The following is a 12,780-nucleotide window of genomic DNA, read 5'->3' as shown; positions in this document are numbered from 1 at the left end:
TAAAGCAACATTCATTCTCAACAGTTTAAGTAACAAAACAACGCCAAAAAACAGTATTTGGCCAAGGACTGAATTATGTGTGCGTTGTAACAGTGCAAACCTTGTTCCATTCAGTGTATCCATCTGAGTCGAATAAAACCAGTTCAAATGCTTGTCATCACAAGAGGGCCTTACTTTTGGTTGCCTTTATTTATTTATTTATTTTTGTTTTTTGTTTTTTTAACATATTGGAAAAATCAATTTAGTAAAACCACCGCCAAATTTATGGAATATTTCACCTGTTAAATCACGGTAGTTCTCTCTTCTTACAGATAATATTATTTTGGTGCAAATCATCACTATTTCTAATGGCAAATATATTAAGGACAGTTAATCTGTTATAAACTAAGGCACTAATGTTGATGCTTGATAACATCACACAGCAAATTCTCCAGTGTTAAATCAACACTATTAGTGTTACCTTAACACTGAGAGTGTTCAATTATTACACTAAGTGTTCATTTAACACTGGAATATTTGTGTAGGATAGATTTCACTCTTGAAAAGTGCAATTTGAAGACAATATTGGGTGGAAAAAAGGACACATTTGCATTTACAAAAGAAACAAATTTTTTTATTTAAAACCTTTAATTTAAAATTACTGAGATGTTACAGAGATGTTCTGATTATCAGCTAAAAAGCTGAAAAATCAACCTCCCTTTATTTTCTAATGCTTGTAAAATATTGAACATAATACTGCCCATATACAGCTGAAATTATTCTGTGATAAATTTACTGTAACATCAAAGACTCAGCTTGATACATGACATATTTAGAGTGGACATGTGAAAAGGAGCGGCTATTCATTAAATATCTAATTCCCCCTTGACCTAACAAAACTTACAAAAAACACACAGCTGAATACGTCAAAAAGAGACTTGAAGTCTTTGGGTAACAGGGGTGGACTGCAGCAGTATCAGTCAGTGACTGGAGCACTGAGAACCAGTGGTTAAACATTTACGATAGAGCCTGGTTGGGACTGAGTGCAGGGCTGAGGGTGAGAGAGCGAGCAGCACTTCCAGCCTGTGTTTGCCCAGGCCGGGCTTCGGCTGTTTAAACACAGCAGCCTGGCCACCAGATGTGTCCGTCTGCTATGGTCACCCACCGGCCAGTCAGCAGCCGGTCACATCACAGTGCGGACACTCCCTGTGCCCACCTTCTTCCTCAGCACTTCTACCAACCTCTCCAACCTGCAGCGAGAGAGAGAGAGATGAATGGACAAATTGTCACCTATTTCTTATTCTGACACAAGGCTCCTCTTGTAAAGGAGGATGAAGACTGAAGGCCTGACACAGACAGCTCTCAAAGAAGGAAACCATCATTCAAATTAAATCAGATCCTAAAATAACAAGCACTTTTCACTCCCTCTTTGACAAACAAGACTGTTTTGTGTGGTGGAGTAACCTGTGTGCAGAAAGACCAGTGGCTTAGGGCTGAGTATAGGGATCCCTGCTTTTCTCATAAAACCAAATCCTCCAATTCACACATTACCATTTATATCAGACATTCACAACTTATTTCCCCTGAATAAATGCAGACAATGAAATACTAAAAGCAATAAAACTGTAAAATACATATTGAAACTGCATTTTTTTGGCTGGGAGCGATTCTCGGAAGCTAATATTAATCTACATTACTACGACAGAAGTGTGTAAAACTCTAATGTATCTGTAGAACCAAATGTGCACTTGATAATGGGATGGTGGTAAAACAGAACCCTTTCAGACCTGAGGCTCCATTTTTCCATAAAACAGTTTGGCGTGTGTATTATTATTGAAATCAAGCATCCTCCAAAAATGTAAGGGAAAAGAAAAAAACTTACATTTGAGCAAAAGTTAATGGAACACTGTTTAAAAAAAATACAATGTAGAGAGCAGTGCTTTAACTTCTTTTAAAAAAGGAGGTATGAGGTTTTGTTCTGATAACACACTCAGATACTAAGGGTTTTTCAGAAGCCCATGGGACTTTCTTTTGATAAAAATAATTCACCGTGCCGTGAGACAGCTCCATTAACATTGGAAACCAATACTGACAGAGCAGCATTAGTGTAGTAGACTAATAGTAATAGTCTGAAGAAAGGCAATGTGGTTGAATGCTATAGTTGGCCATTGTCGGCTCAGGCTGCTCTTATCAGGGAACATATGGGAGTGGTCTGACCCCAGCCTTGTTTCTTCAGCAGCCTCCACCTGTTTTCCCTGCGCTGGGAGATTTGAGCCTGACTGCTGGGCCATATGTATTTCACACACAGAGACACACTGAGTATATACACTCCACACGTGTGTGTTTGTGTGCACACGGACAAAACAAATGTGGCCGAGAGATGCGTCACATCAATCTGAGACTGAGGGAGAGAAAACAGGGATAACATACTGACTAATATTTATGAAAGGTCACTGTTGCTAAACACAGGCATGCACGAGCATACACACATTCACTCACCAGCAAACTCTCCTCTACGTCTGCGCAAAAGACACACATCCAACCTTCTTTTATTTCATTTTTAGTCAACACGGACAGGAAGTGTAAGTTATTTATTTTCACTATTATTATTCTTGTGATCAGAAATGAGGAAAAAATATAACAAAAAAGAAAAAAGAAGAAAATATATCTTAAGCTACACAAAACCTATTAGACCAGTGGTTCTCAAATAATTCTATTAAAGTGGGTTGAAACTTAATGACAATGGAAACATTTGAATCCTAAGGTAAGCACTAACAGTGACGTCAGATAAACTGTACCTAATAATGTCATCTTTTAGAGAAAATGTAAAGCTATGGGTCAATGCTGAGTAAAGGAGATTAATAATGAAGTACATTTCCACTAGAACAACAACAACAAAAAATGTATAGACTGATCAGTCAGAATTTGGAAGTGGGACCTCGATTGGGAGAAGCACATACTGCAACCAAAGTCTGAACTTTGATGGCGTTGCATAAAAAAAAACATCAGATGGGATCAAGCCTGTCTCTTGAAAAGAAAATGAGTGGATACCAAAATCTAAGGGTAGACAGTAAGTATTCAGTAATTCAAAATAAAATAAACGAATTGTGGGCTCTGACTTTTGGACAGCACTCTGTAGTCCTCACCATCTCCACAAAAACACACAGATCACACACATTTCCTTTGGGGGAAATATTTAGATTTTTGAAAGCATTTGTTAGTCTCTGTCACATTTGCACAATTAGCGAACCTAACACTTCTGCAGCAGGATGTCCAAGGTGTGCTGATGTGCTGCTGGGGATTTGGGAAACACTGTTTGCAGAGAGTAGCCAGTAAACCCAAACATACACGCCAGGGAGGATCCAGCAAAAACATAAATCCTGATTAAGAATTCACAGGGACACAAAATCAACAATTACAGCTGAAAAAAAAGACAGAGTAAACAGCGACCTTGCATAAATTTCAAAACAGCGCTGGTTTGTCTATAGCTCACGGAAACACCAGTGTTTCTGCGGGAGTGTTGTTGCTCCTGGCTGAAGAGTCAGTCAAAGCACTACAGTTACAGCGAGTGCTGTTGGAGGACAGTGTGAACAGCAGCAGAGCGAGTAAAGATGGAGCAACAACAGGCCAGCATGGAGGGTCAGCACCAGCTGTGCCAGACAGAGGCAGGACCACATGGCAGCGTGCATGCCCAAGGCCTGATGGGAAACACAAGCCTCAGCCCATTTGTGGGCCGTCCGGCCGATGAAAAGAGCCTTTGTGTGCTTCTCATGGCCAAGTTTGATTCAGTAGGTCATTAGACTTTCAGCTCAGTCCCTCTATCAATGGGGGCTGCAGGTCCAGCACTCAGGTGCCACATTCTGGGGCTGCTGAGGGCTTCCTCCTCCCGGTATAACGTACGGAGGGGGCAGAGCCCCTCCCGACCCTGCTCTGCATTCTTCTCACTGCTGTGTGACGAGGCCCACGTCAGAGCAGCTTCCCACAGCCGCCAGAAGTCCAGTGACCATGGGGTATCCATCTGAGTGTCAGCTAACATTCAGGTGTGAGCAGTTCTTATACCTTGCCCTGTCTGAAAAAAAAATCCAGTCATTTCTGACTATCCTTCCACTGCGAGGAGACAAGCCAAAGCTGTGGGTCTGAAAGAATGTGTACCTGTCTAAATACTGTTACTCAAGAAAAGACAGTCAAAAAGATTTGCATTAAAACAACAGAACTGGAAACGGGAGATGTGAGAAGCTGAAATGCAAAAGACTGAACTTCTCAGGTGTTTTTTTTTATTATTATTAAAAAAATATTTATTTATAAAGATATTTATTAAAAATACCTACATATCCATGCAGATTCCTAAAGAAAAATGAAAGTAGGTTTCTTCAAACAAGTAGAAACTGTAGTAAAGGGATTGGACACACTAAATAATGAAAAAAAAACCCTATATATTTAGTTGTTAAGGCTTCCATGAATTTTCCTGTTAAATATTCCATGACGTGCAACTGTCTGTGATTCATAATGATGGTGCTTCTGTCTGAATCTGACCTCTGATTCTCCTTTCCCCAAAAAAAAAAAAAAAACCCACAACCCTCTCTCTCCACAGTTCGGCCACAGCCCCCCCCCAATACTCAGGCCCCTTCTCTGGCAAATAAACTGTGGTTTAAAAAAAGGGGAAGGGTCTGGTCCAGAGTGTGGCCACTACACAGCGTCTGGCACAGAGAAGACTTAAGCCTCGACGCTGGCACTGATTCAGGCTTCAGGGAAACAAATAACATGATGATTCTCAGAAGGAGTGGAACTCGCTTGTTTCTACTTCCAGTAAAATTGCATGGCACAGTGGTGAGATAGATGTTCCCCTCACAGCAGTAACTGTGATTCACACATAGCTGAACCTTGCACTGTGGACATGGCTGGGTCATTTCTCTAAATCAGTGTGTTAACGCAAACAGGCAAGTGGTTCAGAAAAACACAAACTGGACACAGCACTGTAACAGTAACAAGCCCCTAACAAAGACAGATTAATAATTTAGAGTTCATCATTTCTTCATACGCACAAACTAATCTAGACTTCAGTAGAGTTTTCCTTTTCTCAGCAACTACTTTTTGATCACTGTCTTCTCACAGTGGAAAGATAAACAGAAATACTTGGGGAACAAGAGCAGAACTTGATTTCCTCATGGTTTTCAAGGATAATGACTTTAAATTTTTGAGCGTCTACCAGGTCCATTAGGGACTGTGAGGAGTCACATTTTCACTTTTTTAATTACTTATTGAAGCCCACAGTTTTGCTCTGTATTTTCTGTTGACTTTTCGGTTCATTATGCAAATGTTTAATTTAATCTTCCCATATAATTGATTGTTTAACAGTACTTTTCCCCGCACTGCATTATAGCATTATAATACTCAATGTTCTTATAAGTCATATTTTATAGCCCTATATTATTCTCTTCTTCTTCAGTGCTCTCCGTGTCAGTGAGTTGACCATGAAAATGGAACACTAAATGGTGCTGGGCTGGACAGAGTGCATTAAGGGGTCTAAAGTCCCACATTAGTGAACATAGTCTGTGGATGTAGCCACAGAAAAAAGAACCATTTCAGGACCTTCTCCTCCTTAAACACAATTGTAAAGTTCCCTCTTTTTCAGGCTTCTCATGCTGATGGTGGGTGATGGGGGTTCTCTCAGGGTTTTGAGCACCCCCTTAGCTTTGCATCCCCACCCCCTGGTTGGTTAATTCATCGTGTAAATAGATCAGCAGGCCGAGCCGTGTTTGCTTTGTGTGGGGAGCCGTGGTGCGAGAGAGAGAGAGAGAGAGAGAGAGAGAGAGAGAGAGAGAGATTGATTCACAGGGCAGCTCCCAGAGGCTCACTGGAAGCCAGAGTAATATTACAAGTCTGCATATCTACAGTAGGGGAGGTTAAAAATAAATCATGGCTTTTATAAATGGGCTCTGAATGATGGTAATCCTATCACATCAATTATCTTAACAATGGTAAAAATTTGTTGAGGTTTTTATTTATTTATTTATTTGGTCCTACAATTTTCACATTTATTTACCCAAATAACTATCAGAAAGTTGCAAACTGCAAAATTTACTCTGAGTCATAACCTATATCATGGTGAGGTGAATAATAACTGAATACACCTGTAACTGACTGCTTGGTTTACTAACACTTGTACTTACTTCTGCACTTTGGCGGTGGCCTCGCTCTCAGCTTCCTGAGCCCGGTGCAGTTGGGTCTGCGTGCTCTGAAGCTCCGAACTCATCTGCTGCAGATGGATCAGCAGGGTTTGGGTCGAAGTTGCAGGGCTGTCCTTATCGCATGTAGGAGACTGAGACCTTGCTGGATGCTTCCAACTAAACTCATGTCTCTGGCTCTGTTGTGCACTAACAGAAAAATGATATATAGAAAAGCATTGACTCATTTACACCAGATCTTTCTTAATAATCCAAAACCGAAACACTCTGGTTGGTGGGAACACTCATAATAGCATTTCAAACAGTAAGCTCACTATTATTTATTGTATTTTATGGAAGACAATATCAGCAATAATATTGATGATCAGTTAAATCAGAAGCAAACGTTTTGCCTGAAACAATAACATTTTAGTTCATGGTCATTTGAAGAGTTTATATTATTTTTATAGCACCTTAACTGTACTTGTTATTTCATGTTTTGTGGCCTGATAAAGGAGATCTAGCTTTTTTTTTTTGTAATTGTGACTTCTAGCTTTTTATTACATGAACCAATGTGTGTAGTCTATTACATATTGATAGAATCAAAACATTTGGATCAGTCAAAGCTAAAGAAGTTCTATTTGCTCTGTCACTTCTTCCACTGCACAAGGAGAGAAATACTAACGGCCAAGTTCCTTACACAAACACACAACTTGACCCCATACAGTGAGAGCATGCTCCCAGTTTACCTGTAGGTGAGAGATGGTAACACTATATCAACACCCTGTGCCAACAGACACATCTAATATTGAAATGGAATGTTGGTACAGCAGACAATATCTGAGGGTAATAATGCAGCAGAGCAGGTAGTGGAATACATTACAATTCAACACGCTGCCCTGTGCTGCACACACGCACACACATGAAATGGGGGAAAGAATACATAAGAAAAGAGAGTGTGTGCTAAAAAAGGCATTTCAGCTTAAATAAAAAATATAACAATTTAAAAAGACAGTTTAGGAAAAATACAAATGTAGCATTTGTGCTTGGAAGAGAATCAGTGATTGTCCAGCACTCTTCTGGACAGAATGGGAGAGGGAAAAAGAAAACCTTTGAACTTACCTGCTCCACATATTACATTGCATCGATTGCCATTTTAGACTCATGGTCAGACAATAAAATCAGTGAAAACCCAATAAAATAAATGTGAGTATGGATTATAATTAATGGAGTATGTGCTTTATACTGCAGTCTAAGGAGAAATATATAAAATAGCACTAATAGTATATTTAAGATGAAATAAGAGCAACAACAGGCTGTGTATGAAATGAGAGCAATAACAAACTGCTTTCAAGTCAGAGGTATAAGCAGCACCTGCTAACCCTTTACATTCAGAGAGTCTTTTATGACAAGGTAGATGTCATCAATAACCTGTCCAGGTGGACTCTGACCAGGTGAGACCTCACAAAAACCTAAACATAATTAGTTAGGGAATCCACTGAATACACTGAATAATAGGCCACAACAGGACAACAATACTAACTACAGCTCTCCTTTCTACCACTGCTACAGAGGAGGGCTTCTGTGGTTTTACTCACAGAATAAGCTAGATTGATTGCCACTGGGCTTTGACTCTCAGCCAAATCATTGTGTGTGTTTTTGCCTTAATGTCATATTACTCATTCTGTCGTGTTGTCTTTCTAATTAGTTTCTGGGAGGCGTCCATGTCATGCTTCTCCCTTACTTTTTGTTTAAAAAAAAAAAAAAAAAAAAAAAAAAAAAAAAAAATCAATTCTGATGTGATATTGATAGCCAAGGAAGTGAGGTAAAGTTGTGTGCTTTGTTTAATTAAATGCAAACATATTGGGTACGAAGGTCCAATGACAGTGACAAACAAGGGCAGCGGAGCAATGCCTTACTATGGATTATCTTATCTTAACCACCCCCCACAACAACCAACCCACACACACACTCCCCTCTGTATCTCGGATCACTTTATAAATGTTGTAAGAGAAGACGCTAAACACAATTAAATAAAATAAGATTAAACATTCTCAAGCCTGTTTGTGTTAGAAGTGAGAAAGCCTGCTGACCACACACTCAATGTAAGCTGGAACTTCTGTCTTTATTCCATTCAACTTAAAACCAAAGCCTTTTATCTGTCCTTGAAAACATTCTTCAGGTTTTAGGACTCACATGAGACAAACACCCTGTTACGAGGTCCACATGAAACGAAATGAAATGCAAACATCCACTTAAAATGAAACTTGCACATAGAACTTCAATTACACTTTGAGGAAATGTAGCCAGACAGATTCAGTTTATACGGCTCCTGTTTCGTTCTTATCTTTAAATGTTATATTGTGCGCCTGCTACACTTGCTTGAGGTTTAATGTCTGTGTTTTTGTGTGTATGTGTGCTGCTCTAGTTTCTGGAAGGCCCAGCAGACATCAGGTCTGAGCACCCTGCAAAACATTAACCAGAATCATAAGATAACTAATCACAGAGGCTGGATCCCAGTGAACCTGCCTCTCTACCTGAGGAGAGGAGTTAAACATTAACATTACCACGGCTTGCTATCAAAGAGGATATGTAAAATACCCTTTTAACACAGATGTACCTGCGGGAACAAAATAAAGAGAAGTGAGCAAAGCCAGCAGTCATGGAACCACCTCTTTGAATTGGTATCCACAGCAACCTACACTGGACAGAAAGCAACAAGCAACCACACCCTCAGCCCTTCCTCATCGGCCATACATCACTTCACAATGCCAGTAGAGCTCTGATAAAGGTTGTGGCAGTTTCCCATGCACATATTTAGAACCCAAACTTGTCACCACTACTGCTGGTTTCCTACCTTGCTAATGAAACATAAGGGCTGTTCGTTGTGGGTTGGGAGGGGATAGGAATCAGAAGCACTGCTGTGCGTTTTGAATTAGTTTCCTGATATTTTTTCTCCTCGGTGGCGCTCACTTGCTGGGAAGCATTGCAGACAATCCACAAAATGTATTTTGCAGCACATAATGTCAAGCAAAACAAAGCCAGAGGTGCAAGAGGTTACATAGATGTATGCGCAGATTACGCTTTGTCGCAAAAACAAAAAAAATCAACAGTTAAAAACCTCTGAAGAAAGCCTCGCATACCAGGTTGATATGTAATTATTAACACCTTGCAATAAGTATCAGTGACTTTCTTTACATTTATGATAACATTCAAATCCAGAGCTTTGAATAAAATGGAAGACAGAGGTGACTTTAAATAACTGCCATAAGATTATCAGCTTCTGAGAGGAGTGCTTAAATTAAACAAAGCAGAGAGTTCGACACAGTCACCATGTGGGTCAGCAAGGGTGCAACAATGCATTTTCCCTTTATTAAACAAGAAAAAAAAACATCATATGTCATAACATGACAATGTCCACTATATAGGCTAACGCTTGTAGAGCTGAAGTGTTGACAGGCAGGACTGTTTGTCACTGTGATAATGAGAGATCTCCAGGGAGCTGGGCTGTATGGGGACTGAGGTGTTAATCCATGTCCTTCCCAGCCTGGACTCCCTCTGCAACTGGCTTACACTCAAAGAAAGCACCTTATACTTACACAAAGTCTGCCCTCCTCTGCATAGGCCGGCCAACGACAACCCATTAATGCAACTCGCCCCAGCCTCTGTGCTGCTCTTGATCTACAGGGAGCTGTCTTACATTGTACATTTAGTAGACTGAGCTACCACAGACTGGGCACAAAGCACAGCAATTGTATGATGACTTCACAATAGCTTTAGAAAAATCTCTTGAAAATTCATTTGAAAGCATTAAGAGGAAATCAAAAACTTAGTGGACAATTGGACACTGAAGAGTATCGTTTGTAGATGTTCTCAAAAAACACCAAATAATCAAAACTACGTACGCTGTAAGAGTGTGGTGGGAGAAGGGGAGGGGACTATACCCCCCATGCCAAATGATCAGGCTTTATTACACAACTTAGAAATTCCAGAGCATGCTGTATTTGTTTAAAGATGGCTCATGAGAACCATAAACAGTTACAGTAGCCTACCGTATTATATAATATGTATATGCATATATTTCAAATTTTGTTTTCCTGTTAAATTTGTACTTCAACCCTAAAGTATTATAGGAACAACATTTATTGATTAATGTTAATAAAATTGCAATTCTAATTTTTACAATTCTACTTGTACGCTTGTGTTTTTTGCTTTAGATCCAGTTTAAACCTTTCACTATTCACTTCCTAAAACAAAAAGTTTGCTCTTAATCTATATGTGGGGTGTAGAATTACAGAATTGTAGACATTTTAACACATAGAACACTGCAAATCTGATCACTCTCAAGCTGAAAAATGAACATGTCCTGTCCATCTCGTTTATACTCGTCTGTTCGCTGGCCTTTCATGTGACTCAGACTGTCTGTTATCCTAGAAGACACAAAGGAGCTGGCTGGGCAATCCTGAGGGTAAACACACACAGCCATCTTCTGGCCTTTGTTGGGCCTGGAGGATTCTCCCCTTTAAAGGTCCAGCTCCAAAGCCACATTGATAGGGAATGGGAACAGGACTGCACCCCCTGTTTCCTACACAATGCAGATTGTCTGGCTGAATACAATGTGAGCCTTCTCCTACTCTAGCACAGGCAGACTGCGGGAACTTAGCATCTTCCCCCTCTTTCCCCAAGAGGTTTTGCCCCTAGTGCCGTCCATAGTCTCATACATGCATAAAACATACTTACACGTACACAAAAACAAAATGATTGCCGGATCCTTGAAGTAAACGGATGTCTCTTCCATCTGAAACAGGATACAGCCTTCCAAACCAGAAAGGCCAGTTCATGAGCCAAATGTATTTAAACAGACTCTTCCATCGAGCTTCAACTGATTGACAGATAAACCACGGATATACAGTTTATCATACATCGCTCCTGAGTTTATTGACAGAAAAGCCAGGTATGTGGGAGACCACTGCACTCCACCACACCCATGATGGACAAGAATTGCGTGATTCCGTTGCAGAGATGTCCTATCTTCTTGCACAGAAGTCTTAAATAAGCACTGGGCTGCTTCAGCGGCCAAAACAATCTGACATTAAGTTGTGGTGAAATGTCTGTGGTCAATGATGGATCCAACACTCCAGCACAAGACAATAATAATAATCCCTGCCCTTCAAATGGACTGACAGTCCTCAAGAGAACGAGAGACACTGCAATACACTTAAAAATAAAGATGTCAAGAAGTGTTATTTGGAACAATAACCTTAGGGGCGGAAAAAAATCTTGATTTCCTCATTTTTTTTTTTTACATGGTTGTCTTTAGAAATAAGACGTGAGCTTTAAAAAACATCCATTTCTGTATAAAGGTTCTACACATACAAAAACTAGGTGTCTCAAAGCATCAAAGGCCCATTTAGAAATCTTTATTTTTAAGAGTGGGGAAAGTTGTTTTTCTTGTCTCTCCCCCAAAACATTTCAAACTTTCAAATAAAGAATACCATGGCAAGGATCATGGTTCCCTATCAATCCAAAGCACACAATGCATATGAGCACTAGTTTTAGCATTTATTATCTGTTCTTAGACGGGAGTGCTGAGCCAGCTCAATAAATGTTTCCTGCCTGCTTTAATAAGGGGCACAGTGATGATGGGAGGTGCCATGAGGAGCTCTTTATTAAGAAGTTAAAATGGAGAGCATTCTATGAGCCGACTCTTTCAGGAGTGAGAGCAAAGGAGAGTGAGTGAGTGCGTGTGTGTGAGTGAGAGAGAGAGAGAGAGAGCAAAAAAGAACAAGGAGAGAGAGAGAGTGTGTGTAAAAGAGGGTGAACAAACAAAAAAATCCAGAATAAAAGAAAGAACAAGCAAGTGTAATAGAGAGAGGGAAGTCACAGGTATATGTAACTTTATTTCCACCGGGAGGATTGTTTGAGAGACGTGTATTATAAAAAAGGAAAAAGTATTACACACTGCGAGTAGGCTTTATATAATGTATAATGTTTTATGATCCTTTTTTAAAAACTGCAATGGCATTAAAGGCCAAACTTGTTTGGGTAAATCAGGCTCAGTCTTACTCTAATCATACTGTTTGTTGAGTGGTATTATTATAAATCTATTAAACCAGTAATGCATGCTTTGTAAAGGATGCTGTAAGCTCAATGTTTGCCCTGTGTCTGTGTGCTGTAAGGTGGGTTGGTCTAACTATGGTACCTGCGGAAGGATTGGAGTTCTGCCTCTAGTTTGCGACTAAGCTCCACAGCCATATCCCGCTCTCTCTGGGTAGCTTCCAGCTCCACCTGGATCTAAACAAAAAACAGAGTTGACTCTTTCACCTGATATACCACATGGCACACAAGTCAGCCTTCATTTACTTACCACTCAATTAAATAAGCGTATATATATATATATATATATATATATATATATATATATATATATATATATATATATATATATATATATATATATATATATACGTTAATTACAAATAAATATATATATATATAAGAAGATACAGAGAAAAAGGGTCTAAATACCAAGCAAAACATGGTTAACCACCAACAATGTCACTACCAGATAACCGCACAAAAATGTGCTGTTTTAGACATAAAATAAATAAATAAATAAAAATCCATAACTGTTTTG

At 39.6% G+C, this 12,780-nt stretch overlaps 1 protein-coding gene across 4 annotated transcripts in view; it reads right to left on the bottom strand.

Annotated features, from left to right (window-relative positions):
* Positions 1–630: 630 nt before the first annotated feature.
* The window catches only part of mipol1 (mirror-image polydactyly 1), a 53,393-nt gene continuing 41,243 nt past the window's right edge, over positions 631–12,780 (bottom strand). For all 4 annotated transcript variants that reach the window (XM_066669266.1, XM_066669284.1, XM_066669275.1 and 1 more), the window contains exons 12-14: positions 12,346–12,437; positions 6,150–6,353; positions 631–1,229 (exon numbers count right to left, since the gene is read on the bottom strand). In XM_066669266.1, the coding sequence (XP_066525363.1) occupies positions 1,163–1,229; positions 6,150–6,353; positions 12,346–12,437 (363 nt within the window). In that variant the 3' untranslated portion in view covers positions 631–1,162. The remainder of the gene's footprint in view (positions 1,230–6,149; positions 6,354–12,345; positions 12,438–12,780) is intronic.

The sequence above is a fragment of the Hoplias malabaricus genome, chromosome 1, assembly GCF_029633855.1.
Source record: "Hoplias malabaricus isolate fHopMal1 chromosome 1, fHopMal1.hap1, whole genome shotgun sequence".
Lineage (NCBI taxonomy): Eukaryota > Metazoa > Chordata > Actinopteri > Characiformes > Erythrinidae > Hoplias > Hoplias malabaricus.
The sequence above is the reverse complement of the archived record's forward strand: the minus strand, read 5'-3'. Positions and strand labels throughout refer to the sequence as shown.